Source organism: Saccostrea echinata, unplaced genomic scaffold (assembly GCF_033153115.1).
Source record: "Saccostrea echinata isolate AGI-Se365-2 ecotype Australia unplaced genomic scaffold, CSIRO_AGI_Sech_v1 ptg000023l, whole genome shotgun sequence".
In the NCBI taxonomy this organism is placed as follows: Eukaryota; Metazoa; Mollusca; class Bivalvia; order Ostreida; family Ostreidae; genus Saccostrea; species Saccostrea echinata.
In genome coordinates, this window is record NW_026889772.1 from 14,818,952 (window position 1) to 14,844,718 (window position 25,767).

The following is a 25,767-nucleotide window of genomic DNA, read 5'->3' on the forward strand; positions in this document are numbered from 1 at the left end:
TATAAAAATTGATCCTTGACCTTTGACCTTACCTTGACATACAGTGACCTCTCTGTCTTGCAATCATCCTTTGATTTTGAAAGCCATCGCTCACAATGGAACATGTAGGACTTGTTTCTGTCTGCTGTATCTATCACCTCCACATAATCAAGGTACCACGATGGATTGATGTTTTTATTGTCATGCCAAATCTTCACTCTGTAGATTTTTCCTAGATCTGCGGCCTCCAACTTGAATACATCAGTCTGAATAAAAATAAATTTACTTATGTTACTTACATTGCTTCTTTATAAATACATACATAAATCTACATAACCCAAATATTTAAAAACTATTATTATTTTATTAATGTATTAATCTTTAATTAATTCATTAAATATCAAAGTATAGGGAAACAAAAATTGAAAGTTAAGCTGCAGAAACTAAAAATCTAAGTATAATCAGTAATTACATGGTTTCTCTCAAACTTGTCCATGTGAGTTTCAGAACTGGCTAGCTTTCTCTCTCCTGTGTTTCCAAGCTCTCCGTAAATGTTAATGAAGACATTGGCATCTGTTCCAGCACTAAACTTATCTCCCGTGTGGACATTTACTATATAATGCTTCACTGAAATGTCAAGGGTACGTAAATTTGCATGTTTTGTTTTGTTTTGTTTTTTTAAACTTTTGGCATTTAGTAAGTAGTTTATTTATATATATATATTTATATATAATATATATATATATATATATACATATATGTAGAATTCAAACATGAAAGTATAAAACCATGTGTTAGACCAAAAATATGTCACATGAATGACTGCAATCTAAAATCTTTTAAATTTGTATTTAGAATTCAATTTCAATTTTGATTGAGAAAACACACATCTTCAAAGTGAATTCCTAAAGCCTTACCTTCTAGTTTGTTTTTGACCTTGACCTCTTTCTTCTCCACCTCGCCGTCCCTGCGCACTGTTTCCTTGATGATTTTATCTGGTACTAATTCCCTTACGATCTCCTTGTCATCTTCATCTCGAGCAAGCCATCGGTTACAGGGGAAGACATACAGTTTAGACCCCTGGAAAATTCCAAGAAAATGGAAATGAATTATGGTATGCAGCACAAAAAATCTACTTTTTCTAACTTGAAATATTTGATATTTATTGTTATTTTGATTTCATTAAAATCTTCTTAGATCTTCTGAGACAACTTTAACTGAAGCAATGCTAATGATGGCACATCCTTATACTGTGTACAATAACTTGACCTTCATTAGCATACACATTTTACTAGCTGACAATAAAAAGTCACTTTCAAAACTTATGAAAGCATTTTTTCAGAATTTAATTTGGTTTTCTCATGACAGTTTATCATTCAACTGAAGCCTTTAACTGTCCCACTAGTGTGTTCTTGTTTTGTTACCTCCTGGAGGCTTTGTAATAGTGAAACTAACAAGAGGCCCATGGGCCACATCGCTCACCTGAGTAACTGGCCATGCTGTTCTTTACCAGATTTCCCCCTTGTAATACTTATTGTGGCCCCGCCCTACCCCCGGGGGTCATGATTTTAAGAATTTAAAATCTACACTATCCTAGGATGCTTCCACATAAGTTTCAGTTTTTCTGGCCCAGTTGTTCTTGAGAAGAAGATTTTTAAAGATTTTTCTTACATATTTCAATGTAAAACTTGGATTCCCTATTGTGGCCCCGCCCTATCCCCGGGGGTCATGATTTGAACAATTTAGAATCTCCACTACCCCAGGATGCTTCCACATAAGTTTCAGCTTTTCTTGCCTAGTGGTTCTTGAGAAGAAGATTTTTAAAGATTTTTCTTATATATTTCAATGTAAAACTTGGATTCCCTATTGTGGCCCCGCCCTACCCCCGGGGGTCATGATTTTAACAATTTACAATCTACACTACCCCAGGATGCTTCCACATAAGTTTCAGCTTTTCTGGCCTAGTGGTCCTTGAGAAGAAGATTTTTAAAGATTTTTCTTACATATTTCAATGTTAAACTTGGATTCCCTATTGTGGCCCCGCCCTACCCCTGGGGGTCATGATTTTAACAATTTAGAATCTACACTACCCCAGGATGCTTCCACATAAGTTTCAGCTTTTCTGACCTAGTGGTTCTTGAGAAGAAGATTTTTAAAGATTTTTCTTACATATTTCAATGTAAAACTTGGATTCCCTGTTGCGACCCTGCCCTACCCCCAGGGGTCATGATTTTAACAATTTACAATCTACACTATCCCAGGATGCTTCCACATAAGTTTCAGCTTTTTTGGCCCAGTGGTTCTTGAGAAGAAGATTTTTTAATGACCCCACCCTATTTTTGTCTTTTCTTGATTATCTCCCCTTGTAAGGGGACTTGGCCCTTTATTTTCACAATTTAAATTCCCCTTCACCCAAGGATGCTTTGTACCAAGTTTGGTCAAAATTGGCCCAGTGGTTCTTGAGAAGAAGTCAAAAATGTGAAAAGTTTACAGACGGACGGACAGACAGACAGACGGACGGACAGGCGGACAGACGGACGAAGGACAAAATGTGATCAGAAAAGCTCACTTGAGCCTTCGGCTCAGGTGAGCTAAAAAGTGCAGATAGATCACTGTAAATTAATAAAATGTTAACTGATCAGCTCATAATGTTATGGTGTTTACAAGATATATCAGTTGAATTTGGGTGTATTGAAGGTAACACAAGACAAGAATATGAAGATCTAATAGGAAAATAGTCTGGTATAAAAAGAATCCACATTTCTTATAAATTCAGTAAAGTTCAGTGCTCTCAATTAGTATAAACTGTAAACCAACATCTATATATGACAACATTAGTCATCCAATCTCTGATGCAACTCTTTTTAACCACTTTTAGAATTTTTGATGCGCATAAATGAATACAAAAGATATCTACTAATTTATCATTCAGTGATGGCAAATATTCCAAAGTTAGAGACAGCTGGAATAATGATCTTGCTCTAATTAACAAACAGATGTTGATTTACAGTATTAAAGACCACATATCTTTGTGAACTTAAGAGGATCAATAAAAATAATGTATTGATAGATTCTAAACAGAAGCACAAATATGTTGTGGGATTTAAAAGCTGAAAGTATGAACAGAATTTCTACCAAGTGCTTCCACAAACCTGAGTTACACGTGTCCTACGAGATCCCTTTATAAAGTCAAATTTTAAATAAGACATTATCAAATGGATGAAAACAAGATCATCTTTATTTACAATTCTTTGACTTTTTGAGAAAAGAAGTTCAAAACCTTATACTTTCATTATTGATTATTTCTTTAAGAACCATATTGTCATCAATAATGTGTTTGTAATCCAAGCCAGGTTTAAAATTTGCATGTCTATACATATCAAGTCCTGGACCAATTATAGCAATATACTTATTCTACAGTACATTAAAATTTTTGTTTATCTAGACTTCATATTCAAATTTTGTATGTCTACATATACAGTCCTGGACCAATTATAGCAATATACTTATTCTACATTGAAAAGTCTGCTTTATCTACACTTTATATATATTACCTTGCCAGTAGTGTCATTCAGTGTTCGCACTTCCACTTTTTCCAGATGCCAACCAGCAAACAGACCAGCATTGTCATGGCCAATACGTAACTTAGTTATCTCCCCTACATCTTCCAGCTGCAAACATTTAAGGTAAATTAATCTTTTAATAAAATGATTTTGATCATTTAGATTTCAAAATATTTTTTTTCAAAACTTGCAAATTGTGTAAACATTAAAAAAAAAACCATTAAATGTATTTAGTTCATTAAATCTACAATGTAGATACCTCAACCACAAAAACGTCCACTTGACCCTTTTTGAACTTTCCTGCCCTCTCTTGCTTGGTACACAGTGATTTTTGTTGAGTACACTGCATGTCTTTACCAAACAGCTGAACATACACATCAGCACTAGTATCAGCCCCTGACTTGTCACTGGTGAAGGTTTTGATTTCATATGGGATACCTAAGATAAAATGAAAAAAAATAATTTAGATGGCATATATTACATATTTTATTATTATTTCTGAAAATGTTTAAAATATGATTCAAAAATATTTCTTGAAATCTTGAAATTAGAAAAAAAATAATTTATTTATCTTGCAAGATTTCAGTGTATATAAATTTGTATAGAATAATTCTGGTGTAAGATAACACTACATGTATATGTAATTATAGACTTACAAGGGATATATTCTTCTGTTTCCAGATCCTGAGGAAAGAGTTCCCTTTCAATCTTCCCGTCATCTTTTCCTTTAGCCAGCCATCTGTTACAGGGAAATGTCCAGGATTTTCCTAGAGATGGACAATCAATGATGACCTTCTCCAAGAACCAATCCGAGCGGAATCCAGAGTCATCATGGCTAATACTGAAGTCAATAGGGTATAGTATATGTATTATAAATTGTTATGAAATTATTTTATACACAATTAAAAAAAAACAAAAACAAGTCTCCATGGGCCAAGAATTCCATATATTGAATTTTTAGTGTTTTTAAATTTGCATAATATACCAAAATGCCTTATTAACCTCCCTCCCCTCCAAAAAAGTCTCTCTTACATCCCAAAGAGTGACTTAGATTGCACTAAGAGATGAAGTAGTAATTTTCATCAAGAGCATTGTCAGTATCTGTCAAACAGAAGTCTCTTAAAAATGCAGAATTAAAGATCAACTTTATATTTCTGGTAATTGTCCATCTCATTTATTCTAACAGGGAAGCCTGATGATTGAAGTAGTTACCTCTACTTCAAAAACTGTACATAAAAAATTGGGTTTTCAGTTTTTCTTACTTTTAAAATGTAACTTTTGCTTAATTATGAATGAAGCCTTTTAGCTTTTGTTTCAAAACATATTATTCTAATACATTACATATATATATTTCATCCTCATTCATTTTACCAGGTCAGCTATATATATTATATGAATGAAATGAATTTTCCACAAGCTAATTCAAAATATTAAAATGTTAGAAATTTGAATACTTACATAATTTTCTGAAGTTCTCCTATGTTGACAACTTCTAATACAAACTCATCATCATGTCCTGCCTCAAACTTGTCAGAATATGTCAGAGAAGACTTCAAGGGAATCTTATCTAAAAATTCACACATTTAAGTCTCTTAATTTTGCTTCATTTGAGCATTTAAAAACAGTTTTAAGGGACAAGAAAGAAAGCAAGCATTTTAATTTTCACTGAAAATGTGACATAAGTGATATATTTCTCTTTTACCAACTGAATACCAATAAATTATAATGCTTTAATATTGGCAATAATTCTACATAGATAGCAACAAACCTGTTTGATCTTTGTCACCATAAAGCTTGACGAATACATTGGCATTTGTACCAGATCCAAACTCTTTTCCAGTAATCACATGAACATGGTAGGTAGTCAAGGCAGCTGAAATGTATCACTCAATTAACCAGAATTCATAATTATTATAGACAGTCATTAACTAAGATTGCACAACAAAGAGAATTACAATAAAAATTTTGAAAATACAATGTATCTTTCTTTCAATAAAATACAAGCAACAACATAAATTTTCTGAAAATTTACATCCACATACTGACAGGGATTGTGTACCTTTAGTTTCCAGAGCGACCTCCATTCTGGCAGAATCTTGCCGCTCCAGTTTCTTCAGTACTGACTTGTCTACAGGGACCAGCTCTCGACATATCTGTCCATCATCTTTGTTTGTTGCTAGCCAGCGCTGACACAGGAAGTAGTACCTAGGGTCAAAGGTTAAAATTCTATATTCAAAAATTCTGACAGCTTTTGTGCAATATTCTTTTTTTTGTTTTTTAGAGTTCCCAATGATGTAAATACTGCTTCAATGGTATTCTTGCTACTAAGTATATTTTTAACTACTAGTAATTATATGTACTTTCAATACTTACGTTTTCTTGTTTTTGGTATCCTCTACCTCTACTCTGTCTAAGAACCACGCGGCCCCCACCAGACCCGAGTTGTCATGACGGATACGACACTTGGTCAACGCTCCAAGTTCCACAGCCTTTATCGTGAAAATATCCTCCTACAAATTGAGCATATTAGTAAGACAAGACATCTAACACTTATGTTAAAGAAGTTGAGTATCTGAATAAATAATATCAAGCCCTAATAATAAGAGTGCATCATCTTTGTTTTCATCTTTCTCCTACATTTGTATAACTATTTGACCATAATATTTCAAATGCATTTGTCATTTAAACTTGCTTGCAAGCTTTTTTTCTGAAAGAAATGGGTGTTTGAAAGGGGATTATCCACATGCTGAATTACATCTGATGACTCACTCCCTTATATTGTCCTCCCCAGTTGCACTAAAATCATTCAAGTTTTACAGTAAAACTGTTAGTTTTAAGGTGTACCTGTCCAGATTCAAACTTGTTGATATTTGTGCTGCTGTTTTTGAGCTGTCTTTCCCCGGAGTCAATAGGATTATCTTTATAGCTGCCAAACAGTGTCACAAATACGTTAGCATCCGTACCAGCCCCGCTGACTTTACCAGTGTACACTCTCACTATATATTCTACATCTACAAAAGATAAAAACACACAAAATGTTCATTATAGGGATGTCAACGAATAGTCGACTATTCGACTATTAGTCGAATGGACCGACAATCGAATAATGAAACGACATTCGAATATTATTATAATTAAATAAATGCAATAAAAGAGTAATAACAAGATGGAATTCTCATCACAAAATTGAGAAACTGTCTTTCCTCAGAGACAGCCGATAAGATAATTTTTCTCAACAAAAAACAGTTGATTTTCTATGTACGTTTAGAAAGTATACTAATTATAAGTGCTTCACTACTGCGAGAAATATTTGTCAGTAACGGCCTGTGTTGTTTTTGTAATAAATTACCCACTAATATACTGGGGTTTGTTTGTAAAAATATTAATTGGACTTGATCTTATACCATGTATCAATTATCTTTTGTTATTTTAAGATTGCTCAAATGCAAGGAACAAACCATAGCTGTGACATGTTTTGACACGTCGATAATTATTAAAACAATTCGCTTACATTTTAAACCGTTTACGGACATTTTGATAGCAAGAGCAATCGATAATTCAATAAGAAGTATCTAACTGTTTAATAATTTCATAGGCATATGACGTGTAAAAAGTGTGAGATTACCCCCCCCCCCCCCAATTTATTTCATAATAAGCTTAAAAAAAAATAACAGTTGGCAATTTTTTCATGCTTACTAAAATAAAAAGTTACTGCATGTACAGACCGATTACTGATTTCTATTGACGCGGAAACCATACATTTTGGATAATTAAGAGAATTAGGTTTCCAAATTCATTTCATATAATCATGTTATCCACACGTTACGTTGCATTAATTTTCATGGTTCTTTTAAATATATTTAAGTAAAAGGATTTTTGAGTTATAAATACGTCATGTACCAGTGAAGTTTGAAATTTTTTTTTTTCCAGGAAATATTCCGAATATTCGACTATCGTTCGAATAATGCAACTGAATAATCGACTAAGGAAAATAAATATTTTGACATCCCTAGTTCATTACAAATCAATATGGCATCTAAATACAAAAAGTCTTTGTGTTTGCAAAATTATTAAAATTAACCTATCTTGATCTTTTATGACATTGTGAGAAGTAAATGAAAATGTGATCCGAAATGAGCTGACACTATGATAAGTAACAAGAAATCTGTAAGAGCATGAATTAACTACCATCAAGGGCTTTTTTAAGAGGTCTTCCATCTTTGTCAGTGGGGACAAATTCCCTGACAATCTGTTTGTCATCCTCATCAGTTGCGAACCACTTGTTGATGTAGAACCAATAATCAATCGTCTCCTCTCCATCATAAACTTCCTCTTCTTCTTCTACTGTCTTCAGATCAGGCTTTTTCTGTTATCAGATATAAAAATGAAAGAAAAAGTGAGCAAGCTCACATACCCCACGCTCCCCCAAAACTCAACAATGCAACATGTTTTAAATACACAGTATAATAATTCAAAAAGGGGCATTACTTGCAAAAAATCATCACATCAAAACTTCTTGCATACATGAATAAGGACATTCAAATCTTTGTATATTACAAATTTAATTGGGCTAAAGTTTCTAGATAAATAATGGAATCAAAATTTCTTGGTAATATACAAATCCATACATTATGTCTGAAATACCTACAAAGTTTCAGGAAATTCAGTGCTGGAGTTATGCTGACAAACTGTTATTTAAATTCCTCAGTGATTTTGATTTGTTAATGAGTGTAAGTCCATGTCCAACACATGACAATTTACACATTTAAATAATTGATGGAAACAAAATTATGATGTAGTCATATGAATTTGTTTATATACTGTACTTATGAAATTATTTAAGGCAAAGCACCAATTTGGGGGGGGGGGGGGGGGGGGGTTGAGAACTATCCAAGATCTTGTGTTGCACTAACAAACTGTTCATCTCTATATTCAAGATATGGCCAAAAATCTAAGTTGAAAAATGCCGAAATTCCCAGAAAAATAAAGGAATCGGAATTTCCTGGTAATATGCACATCTCTACACTGTGTACTAAATATCTGCAAAATTTGACCAAATTCTGTGCAGTGGTTTAAGAGGAGTTGCGCTGAGAAACTGTTCATCTCTATATTCAAGATATGGCCAAAAATCTAAGTTGAAAAGTGCCGAAATTCCAAGAAAAATAAAGGAATCAGAATTTCCTGGTAATATGCACATCTCCACACTGTGTACTAAATATCTGCAAAGTTTGACCAAATTCTGTGCAGTGGTTTAAGAGGAGTTGCGCTGACAAACTGTTCCTCTCTATATTTAAGATATGGCCAAAAATCTAAGTTGAAAAGTGCCAAAATTCCCAGAAAAAAATAAAGGAATCGGAATTTCCTGGTAATATGCACATCTACACATTGTGTGCTAAATATCTGCAAAGTTTAACCAAATTCTGTGCAGTGGTATATGAGGAGTTGTGCTGACAAACTGTTCCTCTCTTTATTCAAGATATGGCCAAAAATCTAAGTTGAAAAGTGCCGATATTCCCAGAAAAAATAAAGGAATCGGAATTTCCTGGTAATATGCATATCCACACATTGTGTACTAAATATCTGCAAAGTTTAACCAAATTCTGTGCAGCGGTTTAAGAGGAGTTGCGCTGACAAACTGTTCCTCTCTTTATTTAAGATATGGCCAAAAATCTAAGTTGAAAAGTGCCGAAATCCCCAGAAAAAATAAAGGAATCGGAATTTCCTGGTAATATGCATATCTACACATTGTGTGCTAAATATCTGCAAAGTTTAACCAAATTCTGTGCAGTGGTATATGAGGAGTTGTGCTGACAAACTGTTCCTCTCTTTATTCAAGATATGGCCAAAAATCTAAGTTGAAAAGTGCCGAAATTCCCAGAAAAAATAAAGGAATCGGAATTTCCTGGTAATATGCACATCTCTACACATTGTGTCCTAAATATCTGCAAAGTTTGACGAAATTCTGTGCAGCGGTTTATGAGGAGTTGCGCTGACAAAAAAACAGGATTGACGGACTGACTGACTGACACACTGACTGACTGACACACTGACTGACTGACTGCAGACGGACGGGTCAAAAACATTATACCCCCCACAACTTGTTGCGTGGGGTATAATAATACATGTATTCAAAAATGAAGAAAATTACTGCTTTTTTTATCAGTATTAAAAAAATATGTGAAAAATGCACCCCTCTTCTCAATAAACATTCATGCATACTGCAGCAAACATCAGCTTGTTTCTATCTACAGTATTCACACAAAAAATCGAATGCTTTACTGTGAGAAGTGCAAAAACACCACAACTAACCCTGAGGCTTCTCTTGCGCCTGGGGGTGGGGGAGGAGGAGGAACTACTGTCAGAATCCTGATCCTCATTCTGCTGAATCAGTGACTGTCTTCTCTCATATGCAGCATTGGCTCCAGAAGACTTGCTCGATTTTGATCTCTTTTTGGTTCCTGCTTTTGGCTTTCTTTGGATCAGCAACTGAAAACAATACCACAGTTTTCCAAGTTTATTCATTTTAAACTAAAATACAAATTCACAAGACAATTTAAAATCAAAATCAATTTCTGTGAAATATATAGGATATATATATATCATACCTTTTCCAAGTGCCAACCAGCTCCAAATCCTTTACCATCATGTCCAATTCTAATCTTCAGCAGGTCCCCAATGTCCTTTTGCTCAATCTACAAACACCATATGCATTAAGATTCACACAATACCTATGATAATCTCAGAATTCAACATAATTTAAATATTACATCTGTAATTGATATTTGGATATGAAACAAAATTTCTGATGGATTTTGTAACACAGTATTTGTTGTAAAAGGGGGGAGGGGGGGTCATAAAATTGATACTAGGTAAAAATAAGAAATTGAGTTGTCTTTTTTGAAAATAATGTATTAAGCGAAGACAGGTATTGCTAGCATATTTAACGTGTTACAGAATTTATATACCTGCATGTTTTTTCTACATCACACTTAATAACTCTTTGTTACTGTGGGAGTCAAATTTTTACCTTAAACTTCTCTTTCATTCCACGTTCAAAATTATCAGATCTATTATTGAGCACAATCTCGTCAGTTTTCCCCTCTGTTCCATACATCTGTAGGAAAACATTGGCATCAGTTCCAGCTTTAGAGATATCACTGGTCCAAACGGTAACTTCATAAGGAATTCCTGAAAAGGAAGATCAAAGAACTAAAACTCACTAGTAAATATTTAAAGGCTTCAAGTCTACGGAAAATACAAAGATTAAACATATACAAATAAAGAGTACATGTACTAAATCATTCCAAAAAATTAGCTTTTATTCCAATTTTATCTTTTCAATCTTTGAATTTTCAATTATAATGTTTGTTGTACTGGTTTACCACTATGAAAACAACACTTTATACTGCATGTTCATGCAAGACTCAGCATCTACATCTAAAAGAAGTTCACATAGTCCAAAATAAGTATTCAATTTTAAATGATATCTATAAGATACAAGAAAATTTGAAAATGCTACAGGGAAAATATTATATAGCTTGAGTCTATTTTATAAACATGATCAATGAATAATCATGCATACTTTGAAGCATAAAGCACACTGGGCTCTATGATTCATAAAGATCCTATAAAATAATTAAGCTTTAAAAAAAAGTCTCAGACTTTTAAATAAATCAAAGTGGGTCAACTTTATGCACAAAAAGCAATAAAAATCCTCATGCAAATTTTCACTTTACAAACCATCTTTGCTACAGTCAAGATTCACTGTTTGGTCAACAGCTGGTGCTACATTTCAAATTCAAAAAGAAAAAGCATAAAGAATGTACAAAGTCTATGCTGTTAAACTTTGAAGATGTTGAAAACAACAAAGATCCTTCTCACATAAAATATAAACAAAATTCCATACTTGTTTTCACTTGTTTAAAATCAAATTTAAAAAAAAAAGAAAAGCATCATTCATTCTTACAACTCTGCTAGCAATTAATTGCTCAATCCATTCTAATGTCTAATGGTAGTTTCACACTGAGATTAAAACATAATCACTTCCAACAAGAGACCTATGTGTGAGTTTTCTTACAAAGAATAATATATAAATCTTATAACAATGCCTCCATGTTATTTTTTTCAGTTCTGATTCACGTCTGATCAACGTCTTCAAGTGGCCCTTGCTATCATTTAACATCTGATTTTCAGAAAGAAGTCAGAATAGTTTGTTTCAAGAAACCATCAATCCCTTAACACAGAATCAGCCATATAGTTTGGGATAAAAGAATTGAACAAAAACAATTACATGACAATTTTAATAATTGAAACCTTAAGCTTTAATTGGTGAATGAAAATATCAGCTCTGCTCAAATTAAATTCTCATTTTGATTTCCCAGTTGATACATAAAAAATCTGGATTTATCAAAACGTTGAAATCTCTGAGTTAGTTTTAATGCCAACAATTTATTATGAACAATTAACAATTGTTTTCTCTCACATAAACTTTTACTTGCACACATTTACCTCCTTTCACTTCTACAAAAACATTTAAAATCATCAAGTGAATAGTGAATTAAATAAAAATCACAAACTTCATTCCAAAAAAGAAAAATTGTCATTTCATAATTAATTAATGGCAAATGAAGGGGGAAAACTCCTGTTGAGAGTGCAAAAAGTGGTGGCTGCAGAAAATTCATCTTCGTTGCACAGAAGTTTGAAGTAGTGTGTTACTTTCACACGAATTCAATGTCATTGCTTACTTGCACAAAGCCTTCGAAGGCCCCTGCATCTTATTCCTGACATACAATATTGCTGGTTAAAATTTATGTCAAAAACAAACATTTATTTTCTCCATTACAAGATATGCTGTTTTAAACCTTTTAAAAGTAGGTGATACAGGTATTCCAAAAAGATAAGGGTATTAAAAATTAATATATGAATAAGACAATCTCAACAGTCAAATAGACATTGGCATATTCAGTTTTTAACAGGCAAAAACAGATTCAAAAAATTAAGTTCAAAATTTACAAAACTCTGCTTTCTGATCAGGGTTAATTGCAAGCATTATACTAGACTAGCAGAAAAGTGTATTTTATTTGGAACAATAATAGTGAGAACAGAAGGGGATTTTCATGTACATGTACAAGTGTCTTATATCATTTTATTTCACTCATCTAAGGAGGAAGTAACTTACTCTTCTCTCTATCCTCTTTAAATGATGGTTCAAGTTCTACTTCAATCTCTCCATCTCCTTCATTTTTGTCTAGCCACCGGTGACACGCGAACACATACTGCTGTCCGTGGGAGGGAATGTCAATGCGAACCTCATCTAAAAACCAACCTGAGCCAAAATTGGCTCCATCATGTCCAACTCTGATTCTCTTGATCTACAACAAATTATATTCAAAATCTTTGTATCACTCCATTAATACACAGAGAATTAATCATTAAGTTTTTCATTTTAATAAGAGACACTTAAAAATTTTGACATGAAAATGTAGAATAACTTTGAAAAAAAAAAATATTTTGCAGATATATTAGTCTTAACATAAGAAATCTTTTCCTCTGATGGCATATATGCTACAGACTCAGTAGAATAATATTATTCTTTTTATTTACGATGTTGATCATTTGCAAAGTTTTCATCATGTTCATTCTCTTCTCTCAACATACCTTTCCAATATCTTCAGCATTAAGAATGAAGTGATCAGTTCGATTTCTCTCAAACTTGTTTGAGGTAGATTCAGCATTTTCCAGCTTCAAAGTTCCTGTGTCTCCCTTTTCTCCAAATATTTTGAGATAGACATTAGCATCCGTTCCTGCCTGTGCCACGTCTCCCGTCTTCACATACACATTGTAAGTGGTCTCTAAAAATCAAGGCAATGCTTTGTAGTAATATAATATTATTCAGGTTAGAAATAGTACATTTTCAAACCTGTACTGATCAAGCTACTCAAAATTCTTCAATACTTACTTCCCAATAACTGGGACCCTGACACTAAGAACTCCTTCACGATATGCCCTGATTCCTCATCTGATGCCAGCCATCTGAAAGCAAAAATAAAAAGGTACATGTTTTTATCAAAGAAAGTAGTACAAGTATATTCATGGAATTAACATGGACACAGATGGTATTAGACCATATGTCTTCCATAAGAAAATCAAATGTGGTATGAAAACACATCCTCTTTCCCTTCATAGATGCAAATTTTTTATTCAATCAAATAATATTACCTATTATTTTCATGACTATTGTTCACATATATTCTGAGTAGATTCTTAAAAGATGCAAAAGCGTAATTGACTGATTAGGAACAATTTTATTCTCAAGAAAATTCAGAAACTTCACATGCATCTTCAAATATGAACAGAGTTATTTCCCTTAACACTTACGAACTACAGTCGATGCTGACATCATATTTTGGTTTGTCTGGACGCTTGATGACGACTTTTTCAAGGTACCAGCCTGCTCCTAAACCTTTACCATCATGCCCTACTTCTATTTTCTTTATTTTCTCCAAGGTCACAGCCTCGATTTCAAATATATCACACTGAAAGAAACAATTCAGAACACTGTAAAAAGTTCCTCTTGCTCAAACTTAAAGACAAAAACCTTGCAAATAGCAAAATGAGACGAAGCTAAAAATGGTAACTTGTGACTTAAAGCACTTTAAATACATTAATGCAATTGTATACAGATATCTGTAAAGCCATTACCTGTCCTTTCTCAAACTTGTTAATGTTGGTAGAGGAATGTGTCAGCCATCGTCTACCAGTGTCTCCAAGTTCCCCAAAAATACAGATAAACACATTGGCATCTGTTCCCGCCCGCGACTTCTTCCCAGTGTAAACCTCAAGTGTGTACTTAACCACTGAAAACAGAAAATAGTCTCAAAATTATAATTCCAACCTCATAACCTCAACCAATATTAACAAGAGGCCCAAGGGCCTTAACGGTCACCTGAGTACAATACAACAATTTAGAGGATCCATACACTGATAAATGAAGCTTTGTTGCCCAAAAACAAGAAATATAGTATGGTTAGCATCAACAAAATAATTGGTCTAGTATCTATCTGTCCCCCATTTATCACTATTACCATGCAGACTTTTTAACAAAATGTCTATTTTTTAACCCCATATTATTACTTCTCACAGTGGCCTCTCTTGGCCTTTGAAGAACATTTAAAAAGATAAGTTATTTTTGTCTCAATTTCATTCAGCTATTATTTCCAAGTCTACCCGATCATTAAACTGTGAAAGTACTTTTTGTATTTTACAATAAATATTCTTGCATAATTCTCGTATTTTATTAACCTTTCAAATACATTGTTTACAGTGATTAATTATCAAAGGTGAATGGCAAAAGGGAATAACTTTGCTCAGCAGAATACAAGTTAATAGAGCACAGGGCAGGACCAGAACACTTGACTAAATGGTCCAGGTGTTCAAAATTCTGGTAAAAATACCTTTGCATATTAAAACTTCTACTCTGTTTGCCTTGAATATGCCCAGAAGCATAGAAGATTTTCAAAGAAATGCATTTTCACTATATTATTAAAATATATAAAGCCCCACCCTTACACCAGAACATCTGACCCAGGGGCCATGAACTCACAATTCTGGAAGAAGCACCCTTGCTCATCACAACTATACACTTGTTTGAAATTCTTTGCTTTATAACCAGTAGTAGAAAATATTTTGAAAGAAATTATGCATTTTCAATATAATAATCAATAAAGTCCCCCCCCTTCACCTAACCCCTGACCCAGGGGCCATGAATTTCACAATTTGGAAGAGGCATTCTTCCTTATTATAACCATGCAGTTCCTTTGCTTGAATAATACCAAGGAGCAGAGAAGAAGATTTTGAAAGATTTATGCAATTTTACTATATAATCAATAGAGCCCCACCCTAACACCGGAACCCCTGACCCAGGGGCCATAAAATTTTTAATTTTGAAAGAGGCACTCTTACTCATCATAACTATGTACTTAGTTACTTTATTTAATACCCAAGAGCAGAGAAGAAGATTTTCAAAGAAATAATGCACTTTCACTATATGATCTATATAGCCCCGCCCTAGCACCAGAACCCCTGACCCAAGGGCCATGAATTTCACAATTTTGGAGCAGAGAAGAAGATTTTCAAAGAATTAATGCATCTTCTCTATATAATCAATAGAGCCCCACCCTAACACCAGAACCCCTGACCCAGGGGCCATGAAATTCACAATTTTGGGAGAGGCACTCTTGCTCATCATAAATATGTTCTAAGTTAGTTTATTTAATATCCAGGAGCAGAGAAGATGATTTTCAAAGAATTAATGCATCTTCACTATATAATCAATAGAGCCCCGCCCTAGCACCAGAACCCCTGACCCTTGGGCCATGAAATTCATAATTTTGGAAGAGGCACTCTTGCTCATCACAACTCTGTACTGAGTTACTTTATTTAATACCCAGGAGCAGAGAAGAAGATATTCAAAGAATTAATGCAATTTTACTATATAATCAATAGAGCCCCGCCCTAACACTAGAACCCCTGACCCAGGGGCCATAACATTCATAATTTTGGAAAAGGCACTCTTACTCATCATAACTATATTCTTAGTTACTTTATTTAATATCCAGGAGCAGAGAAGAAGATTTTCAAAGAATTAAAGCATTTTCACTATATAGTCAATAGAGCCACGCCCTAACATCAGAACCCCTGACCCTTGGGGCCATGAAATTCACAATTTTGAAAGAGACTCTCTTGCTCATCATAAATATGTTCTTAGTTAGTTTATTTAATATCCAGGAGCAGAGAAGAAGATTTTCAAAGAATTAATGCAATTTCACAATATGATCAATAGAGCCCCGCCCTAACACCAAAACCCCTGACCCTGGGGCCATGAAATTCACAATTTTGGAAGAGGCACTCTTGTTCATCATAACTATGTACTTAGTTACTTTATTTAATACCCAGGAGCAGAGAAGAAGATTTTCAAAGAAACAATGCACTTTTACTATATGATCTATATAGCCCCGCCCTAGCACCAGAACTCCTGATCCTGGGGCCATGAATTTCATAATTTTGGTAGAGGGCTCAATGCTTATTACAATGATGCCAACAGTTTGACTGCTTGATGTCCAGGAGTAAATAAGAAGATTTTTAAAGATTGCATTATTTTTGGTGGTTTTAGCCCCACCCCTTGGGCCCCAGGGGGGTATGGACCATGAAATTCACAAATTTTGTTCCCCTTCACCCATAAATGCTATAAGCCAAATTTGGTTGAAATTGTTTGAGCGGTTTCAGAGAAGAAGCTAAAAATGTCCAAATGTTAACACACAATGCACACCGCACGACGACGGACGAGAACGGATAGCAATAGGTCACCTGAGTCACTCAGGTGACCTAATAAAATGGTAAAAATCAAATTTGACAAAACAATGTTTATTGCTTAATCATCACATAATCATGAATAATATGTTATTACATATACATTATTTCAACATTAATTTTTATTTTTCAATAAAAATATTCAAATGTGAAAATTGTGCTTTCATTTTCTAAATGCAGAGTACCATCTACCAAATGGGGGATGGGGGGTGGGGGCTTACATGCTAAGGGTTTTTTGATGAGGGGTCCTTCAGCAGGCATCTCCCTGACCGTGGAATGATCTCCTTCATCCACAGCTAGCCACTTCCCACACTTAAATATGTATCTCTCTTTGCTGGCTATATTTTCCATCTCAATCTGAAACAAATCACAAGTGCTATAAAAGATATTGTGATGAATATATTTGTTAATGAAATCTTTGTAAAGAATGGATTGGTTCCCATAGAAAATATACCAGACACTTCTCTGATGATAAAACATGCCTGATTATACAGACATGTACATCTATATGCATGCAAGTATGAGGTTTGGAGCAAAAGTCATCCTGAATTATTCCATCTCACATTACTGACATTGGACCTTCTTTAAACGTCATCTCTATTATAAGCATGCAGTTGCTTGTGATTGTGATTCAAGATATATAAGATTAAGTGAATCACAAAAAAAGAAAAAAAATAACTTTTACCTAAACAGGGGAATGTGAATATCTTCTTTTAAATCGTGCACAGTTATCTTGAACTGCAGATAACATCTTATTGTGTACTGGGAACAAATTTATAATAAATACACATCAATATATCTGATTGAAAGATGCAAAATTGTGACATGATCAATTTGTTTTGTTTTCTTTTTCATAACTACAGATACAAAAGTGAAAGAAAATGTGATGAAAATATGATACATGTACATGTATAGAAAAAATTGAGAAGCACGAACACATATAAAACACTGGTACAAAGACAAATTGAATCTTTATGAAAAAGATATGTACCACATTCTACTGGCAAATAATGTATTGAATATTTGCCTTAACTAACCTAAAGCAAAAATAAAAAAAGAATGCTATATAAAACTTTTTTGTAAATGAAGAAAGTTGTCTTTCTAAAAATCTAAATTTCCAATGAAAATATAAAATATTTAGTCTTTAAGTATAGTATATTAAAAAAATAAGAATTAAGATTCAAAATTTTCATCTTAAGCCAAGGGAATTAAAAATGAAAAAGCAAGATGCAGGTATATTTGCTACATCTTAGGACTAGATTGTCTACTTTATCTGAACGTAGGAGAACTTTATCAAACCAATTGAAGGGACTTTTAATAAGACAGTTAAATCCATAATATCACGCCTTATAAAACAAAAAAAGATGAGATAAAAAGCAAAACACTTAAAGCTATGATGCGTTTTCAGTCCATATCTCTATCATATGTACATTTACATGCCTTATATACATACTTACTTCTGTTGGTAATTTCTAAGTTGATAGATTTGTAATCAGTAAAGTTTGGAATTGTATATGCATTGTATTAAGCAAAAAAAAAAAAAATAAATTTTTCATGGTGCTTAAAGAAATTCAGCAGAAATACACACATAGCATCACGCATACAACCTTGTGCACTTTTTGGTATCTCATTACATATATTTCTTTTTAACATACAGTCAACTCCAGTAATGCAGAAAATAAAAATACATGTACGGTTTTAATTAATTTTCTTCAATTAATCTTTTCCACTGCTAAATGTCAATTTTGACATCTGCAATTTTCAGTATGTCATTTACCTGGTCTAATTTCCATCCTGACATCATACTTGTGTCATCATGAAATACACGCAGCTTATACGGTTTACCCACATCTGATACATGTATGTCAAACTCGTCAGTGTTGCCCTGCTCAAACACATCACTCTTGTTGTCCAGTTCAACCTCGTCTGTTTTACCCTTTGTACCGTAGAGACAGAGGAACACGTGAGCATCCGTGCCAGACAAACTCTCATCACTGGTTTTAACCCACAAGTGCCAATGGACTCCTACAGAAAAAAATGCAACTTACATTCAAGGAATTTAAGTTTCTTAAAAGCAGAAAAACTAGACATTTTCCTTCTATATATTATACATTTATTGACTGGGTTTGAGGGCAACATGCGGTTTGTCGGACCCAAGAACCAAAATGTTCGCCTGAGGCCATTACATCAAAGGCAAACAGTTTGGTTCGAGGGGTCGACAAAATGCATTTTGCCCGATAACACAGTCAATAAATGTTTTGTTAAACCTTTTATTTATTTATGTTATACATGCATCTTTTGCTGGCTTCCATACCAACGAATGCAAATAAGATTTAGCTGATCCCACCCACAGTGTGATGTAAGCGGTCCAATATCTCATTGAAAGGTCCAATATCTCACTCTGCGGTCAAACATCGATTTTTTTATGACCGCTCAGTAAAACATTAGAAATGTTAGACTTTTTTTAGTATAGATTTATAAAGGAACTAATTTTTAAAGGTATAACAAAAAAAATTTATAAGACACAATAATTTTTCAAAAAAAAAAATAGCAATAACTTTTTAATAAATTTAATTAATTATGATTTAACAATAAATATTCTTACTTTTTTCTTTCTTCTGTCTCATTGCCTTCTGTTCAAACAAGGTCCTCTGAATCTGTCCATCCTCACTGTCGATGGCCAGCCATTGTTTACATGGGAAGACCTGTTCTATGCCAGTCGTGGGACAGTACACAATAATTTGTTCCAGATACCACCCTGCCCCCACTCCACTATTATCATGACCCACCTCCAAACTCTGAACAGGGCTCAACAAAGCCTGGAGGTTAATGTTAAAGATTTCCGACCTGTCTCTCTCAAAACTTCCATTATCCAGCCAGATTTTCCCACTAGATTCTTTGTTTAGTCCCCCTTTCATTATGATGAAGACCCTAGCGTTGGTACCAGCGTTCTTCTTATCACCAGTAGAGACAGTGATTACATAGGGTACCCCTGTTCACAGATAAAGGGTATTCAAATTTTTATGACATTACACCTGGCATTTTTACTACAATGCAATGCTAAGCAACTGCAGCTTCATGCAGTCTTTTTGATTTGCAATTTCAAAGTACTGAAACTGTGACCAAATCAAAAGTAATTTAGATATCAAAGACAAATTAAAAAAATATCTGACTTTCAATTACAGATGAACTCCCATCAACTAAATTCTAACAATTTTCAGAAATTTACATGTACATTGCTTTTAAAAAAATTTCTTTAGAAATTTCATCTACACTGACCCCCATAAGAGCTTGTGGCTCCAACTCCTGGAATGAGGTCTCGGAATAAAGCACCATCATCTTCATCATCAGCAAACCATCGGCCGCAGGGGAATTCATACACAATCATGTTGTCGCAGTCATCCACAATCACCTAAAAATAGACAAGATCTAAAAGTTACAAATTCAACTCACAGCAGTTGAACCTGGACTATATTTTCAATCTTAATTTGTTTTAACATGACTCCACTCCACTCCCTCCTTCACAACTCATTGTTAATTAACCTTCAGAGTTTTACCTTAATTGTGATTTTTATAATGTTCTATCCATAAAGGTATGGAATCAACAAGAACTTCATGCTTCTAAACTACCGGTATGTAATCCTAGCCTTGTTTAAAGTATGTCCTTGATTCAACAATTAATGTCTCTGTGTTTCAAAGTTCAGACCCAGAAAAATTATTACACTTCTGAACCCTGATATTGACCTTGGCAAATGACTGGTTCAGGGTCATATCATACTCTCTGGTCATAGGCAACCTTAGGACCAGGCACTGACCTTGGCAAATGACTGGTTCAGGGTCACATCATACTCTCCGGTCATAAGTAACCTTAGAGCAAGGTATTGACCTTGGTTCAGGGTCATATCATACTCTCTGGTCATAGGCAACCTTAAAGCCAGGTATTGACCTTGGCAAATGACTGGTTCAGGGTCATATCATACTCTCTGGTCATAGGCAACCTTAGATCCAGATATTAACCTTGACAAATGACTGGTTCAGAGTCATATCATACTCTCTGGTCATAGGCAACCTTAGAGCCAGGTACTGACCTTTGCAAATGACTGGTTCAGGATCATATCATACTCTCTGGTCATAGGCAACCTTAGAGCCAGGTATTGACCTTGGCAAATGACTGGTTCAGGGTCATATCATACTCTCTGGTCATAAGCAACCTTAGAGCCAGGTATGGTCCTCTGATGTCTCTCCATTATTCTTCTTTGTTGTTTTTGACATGATTAGAAAAGTACTTACAGACTTTGTTAGAGAAAGATATAAAACATAGTAATTACTAATTCAGAGTGAGGTATTATAATTTAGATATATATCTATAGTTAGAATTTGAACACTGAACACAATTAAAAGAAAAGTATGCACTCAGTCTGATTGTCTTTCATTTTTTTAAATTTCTGGTGGTAAGAATATATTAAACATTACATTGTATATACCAGCCCTTAAAAAAGTTATGTTAACAATTTATATATGTATATAAGTGTGTATATACAACTCTAAACCATCCTTGAAGTTTCAGCAGCTTATTCATAATGGGAGTTAGGGTCATCCAGTCAGAATTAAATCTTATGATTAAGGATTGAAGTTAGTGATCCATGCACTGTACTGTGTTAATAAAGAACGTGTAGTGCATCTGAGATGTACTAATCTGTACATATAAAACCTCAATAAGATAAAACTATAGAAAACAGTGGAATACCAATCAACCCTCTGAATCAGAGACTGGTGATGACAAACAGGGGCAGACACAGACAGCCTTCAACATACCGTTAAACTGTTTATGTAAATCCACTTAAGAATAATTTTTTTACTAGCTTTATCTAAATTTTAAGCAATTTTCTGTAGCCACAAAGATGCATGGGAGCAAAGATTAAGTAATTACAAATCTGCGAAGTTTTTCTGTGCCGGGAAATGGTTCTGCAACATTTAATCAATTTGGGCCTTACATTAATTTTTATCCATTACACATTTGTGAATAATTTTACTTAATTCTTAATTATGTCATCAAAATAATTTCAGTCTTTACAAATATTATTCAATTTCATCACTTTTTTTTTAAATTACGGCTATATATGTAATTGAAATTAAAAATAATGATAAAATTACTTTTAATTGAAAGTATATGAATTAATACGTAATGTGTTATGATGTGTGTAGTACTTAATGAATATTTATGCCCCCAAGATGTGTCAAGGGCCAGGGCAGAGAATTCTCTCCATTTGCTTCTGCACTTCTAAACCTTGACCATTTAAAAATAAGACACAATCATGTTAAGTCTGCATGCACACTTCATTAAGAAAACCTAAAAGTAATATACTTTTGAGATATGGAAAATTGAAAGTAGTAAATAAATGTAAAAATCTCAGATATTTATCAAAACCTGTTGTTTTATATAGCAATTCACACCATGATTTTTTTTCTTACTCTCACAAAATAAGCATAGCAGGAATCAAGAGAGAATGTTCCTTTCATTACTGATAACAAGTGTGTTTACATGGGCAATGCAATGCTTCTTTCTGATGGCGAAATGCCTCCCCCGTAAGATGGGGAGGAAACTACAACTACTGGTCATCAATCAAGTGTGTCATTCACCTGCACATATGCTAGAATAAAAAAACTATTTCGCAATTTTGCTTCCACTTTGTGAAAGTTGCATGCTGGAATCAGAATATAAACAATTTCTCTTTCATGCGATTTCATTTGTAGGACATACTACAGTGGAAGTGAATTTTAGATTCTGTGGAAAATTCATTTCAAATTGGAAAACAGTCAGTGTTGCCTGAATGATTTAATTATTCTGTTGAATATTCTTGCTCTGATTTCTTTCATTAATTGGATTTCACACATAATTCAATTCATGGATTGAAATTTTAACAAAAATCTCTCATGAAATGCATCATATATTAGTAATCCTGTGGTTTGCTCTATCTGTGGGAACAAAGCAGATATGGTCAATAACAAATACTATTGGTGAAGATTGTGTGGTCAGTTTGACTATACCCAGGGACAGTATCAAAAGTAGCTGTAATCAAGATGAGGGAACTCTCAGAAAGATGCAAGCTTTAGAAGCTAAACTTCAGCGGTTGTACACTGCAGTGGAAGGGTTGGAAGTTCGAATGCCTCGAATTGTTTCTCATCAGACCAGGAATCAAGAAACAATGGAAAGATTAGAATTCAATTTGGCACAGTCAGCAACATATGTCAAAAAGCTTGAGGACAAAATTCTAGATCTAGAATCCAAACTGCCACAGACAGCAGGGGGACAAACAGTTATCCCTCAGCGTTCCAATTCTCTTGATTCCCTGCTGGATCCCGTCCGTCCCCTCGTAATGAACGAGTTGGAAAGTTTTAAAGATGATTGGATGAGAAATCTGGTGGACAATTTAGTTCCTGCAATTTTAACTCCAGACAACAAATTAGGAGTCAATTTTATGAACAAACTTATTCAAAGTTTAAAGGTACAAATCAAAGCTAATACTGTAAGTCCTTTGGAGATAGTTGAATCATCCAGTGAAATTGAAGATGATGAGGCAAAAAATGATACAAAAGAGGAGGATTTCATAAATGAATTCATGATTGTAACAAAACCAACAAAAATGCCTGAGACCTCATCTAAATCTTCTTGGAGTACAAATGCTATAGACATGCTGGCTCGAACAGTGAAAAATGTTAGCTTTAACTTGAATAAACCAGCAAAAACCATATATAATAATGACTCTGAAACTGAAGTTGGAAATTCTTCAAATGTATCCCCAGTTATGAATGCAAAAAATGTGATAAGATTGTTATCAATAGTTAAAACAGAAATTTCAAAAGAGATGAATCTGAAGATCAATGATGTTGATAACAAATACCAAAATGTAAGTGATATTTTATTTGGCAAGACAAACTCTTTAGAAGAAAAAGTTTCAAATTTCCAAGAAAATTATCAAATTCAACAATGGATCATGGAGAAAAATATTTCAGACATCAGGCAAGAATTTAATATCCTTGAAAACAAAGTTGAACAATCAGTTAGTGATCTGCCTCAAATAACAGCAAATCATGTGAATTCAAAATTTGATTTGAAAATGTTGTCTTTACAAAAAGCATTTTCTCAAAAACTCCAAAGTGAAATCTTGCAGATAGAAAATAAAATCTATTCTCAGAGCAAAAGGCTGAACACAACATCCAGACTTGTAAACATCTTCCCAGAATCTCTGGCCAAATACCAGAATCAGAGTCAAACAGAGCTCGGCCAACTTCAACAAAAGGTGGCAGAACTGAGTCTCAAATTAAAGATTTGTAACGATGATGACAGTGTCGTGCTGAAAGAGAGGCTACGGTACTTAGAAGAGGAAATTCAAGGAGTTGCCGATTCCCAGTTATTCATGGAACAAGGCATTGATAAATTCAAATCTGGGTTCACCGAAAACTTTAGAAACGCCCAAAATGAAATTCAGAATTTGAAGAGAGAATTACAAGCTGTAGAGTATGAAATCGGTGGAATTGACCTACTTAAAGTCTCATTAGGAAATCAGGACATGATTCTCAATACCACTACTGATAAAGTCAACACATTTGAGAATAAACTTAAGGACATACAGAAGATTTTCTCTGAATTTACAGCTGAAGTCATGAGTGAAAACCAGTGGGTTCCATACAACTTCAGTTCTCATTCACCAATTCGAAATGACTGTGGTGGAGGCAAAAAATACATCAGAAAAAGTTTCTTTGGGTCTTCCGTGGTCAAGTTTGTTGGGGTGCAGTTGTGTACAAACACTAGGTACAAGATATTCCTGGGGCCCAGTAAGGGTGGGGAATTCTATGACATCGGTGACAAAGCTGGACGAGGCGAGGATCACTGTCAATTTGTGGGGGCCACCATACCAGACAGCAACACAACATACAAGGTGGACAAGAAATTAGCCTTCTTCACAATTGATGGTAAGCAGAGAAAACACACCATGATTTATCTCCCATTAGTCAGAATCACAGGCCCTTAGATCACTTTAAAAAAGTAAGGTGTTAAAAATTTTTTTTTTTTTATACACCCCAATTTTTTAAAGTCGAATTTAAGCAATCCAAAGGCCTGTAGTCAGAATCAACAATCCATGCATATAACTGCCAACTGTTTAATTTTTACAATACTAGCATTACTTTTACTAGATTGATATAACACACAACTAGAACATGTAGTTTGAAGATTACATGACATCAAACAGATGAGAAATGTTAAGAGCTCAATTTAAGAATTAATTCAGAATAACTTCCATGGAACTGTCATCCTTAAAAATGTACTGCTTAATTAACCAACTGTTTTTAAAACATTAAAAAAATTCATTCTACTTTAATTTTGCACATGAAAATCTGACAAATCCAAAAAAAAATTACTGGAAATTAAGTTTAATATATCCTTGTTTGTTTTTTTTATTAGGATACATGAGAGAGCACTGGAATGAGGTGCCACAGTTTGGGAAGATTTCAACTCTGCAGCCCACTTCTGCCTACTACGAGTGTGGAATATCAATACCTTAGTTGTTCTGAAAACTTTACAATTCCCAAGTTTTTAAACAATGCAATACTGGGTGGTGAATTCTGCCAGGCAAATAGAGTGGATCATATTTTTCATTTCAAGCAAGATTGTGAAAAAATATTTCTGTGAAATGCATCATTGATACAAATGTTTCAGACATATGATGAATGTTGGTGCATTTTTGTAATCGTTATAAATGTATAATTTTTTGATGTTAACCAGTATTTTTTTGTTGCTTTTCTTGAAATACAGTATTCTGTGTTTGTGTATATTTCTTACTTTTTTTAATAAAAC

The 25,767-nt window shown here is 33.9% G+C and overlaps 2 protein-coding genes across 2 annotated transcripts in view; one reads left to right on the top strand and one right to left on the bottom strand.

Moving 5' to 3' along the window:
• Positions 1-25,767, bottom strand: part of LOC133191244 (lipoxygenase homology domain-containing protein 1-like) — a 38,977-nt gene that overhangs the window by 7,792 nt on the left and 5,418 nt on the right. The window contains exons 11-34 of the mRNA XM_061326998.1: positions 20,190-20,322; positions 19,516-19,902; positions 18,688-18,935; positions 17,132-17,267; positions 14,244-14,398; positions 13,920-14,077; positions 13,501-13,574; positions 13,200-13,393; positions 12,721-12,913; positions 10,570-10,730; positions 10,148-10,234; positions 9,852-10,028; positions 7,731-7,908; positions 6,387-6,553; positions 5,916-6,052; positions 5,602-5,747; positions 5,311-5,415; positions 5,001-5,109; positions 4,199-4,383; positions 3,802-3,980; positions 3,534-3,650; positions 897-1,059; positions 452-606; positions 33-245 (exon numbers count right to left, since the gene is read on the bottom strand). Coding sequence (XP_061182982.1) covers positions 33-245; positions 452-606; positions 897-1,059; positions 3,534-3,650; positions 3,802-3,980; positions 4,199-4,383; positions 5,001-5,109; positions 5,311-5,415; positions 5,602-5,747; positions 5,916-6,052; positions 6,387-6,553; positions 7,731-7,908; positions 9,852-10,028; positions 10,148-10,234; positions 10,570-10,730; positions 12,721-12,913; positions 13,200-13,393; positions 13,501-13,574; positions 13,920-14,077; positions 14,244-14,398; positions 17,132-17,267; positions 18,688-18,935; positions 19,516-19,902; positions 20,190-20,322 — 3,957 coding nt within the window. The remainder of the gene's footprint in view (positions 1-32; positions 246-451; positions 607-896; positions 1,060-3,533; positions 3,651-3,801; positions 3,981-4,198; positions 4,384-5,000; positions 5,110-5,310; positions 5,416-5,601; positions 5,748-5,915; positions 6,053-6,386; positions 6,554-7,730; positions 7,909-9,851; positions 10,029-10,147; positions 10,235-10,569; positions 10,731-12,720; positions 12,914-13,199; positions 13,394-13,500; positions 13,575-13,919; positions 14,078-14,243; positions 14,399-17,131; positions 17,268-18,687; positions 18,936-19,515; positions 19,903-20,189; positions 20,323-25,767) is intronic.
• Positions 22,402-25,758, top strand: LOC133191245 (GRIP and coiled-coil domain-containing protein 2-like). Its single transcript, XM_061326999.1, has 2 exons — positions 22,402-24,884; positions 25,375-25,758. Exons 1-2 carry the CDS (start codon positions 22,850-22,852, stop codon positions 25,473-25,475), a joined length of 2,136 nt encoding a protein of 711 aa, XP_061182983.1. The 5' UTR covers positions 22,402-22,849; the 3' UTR covers positions 25,476-25,758.

Coding starts and splice junctions, on each gene's coding strand:
- LOC133191245 (XM_061326999.1), top strand. CDS start 22,850: ATGCATCATATATTAGTAATCCTGTGGTTTGCTCTATCTGTGGGAACA. Junction 24,885..25,374: donor AGCCTTCTTCACAATTGATG/GTAAGCAGAGAA, acceptor TTTTTTTATTAG/GATACATGAGAGAGCACTGG.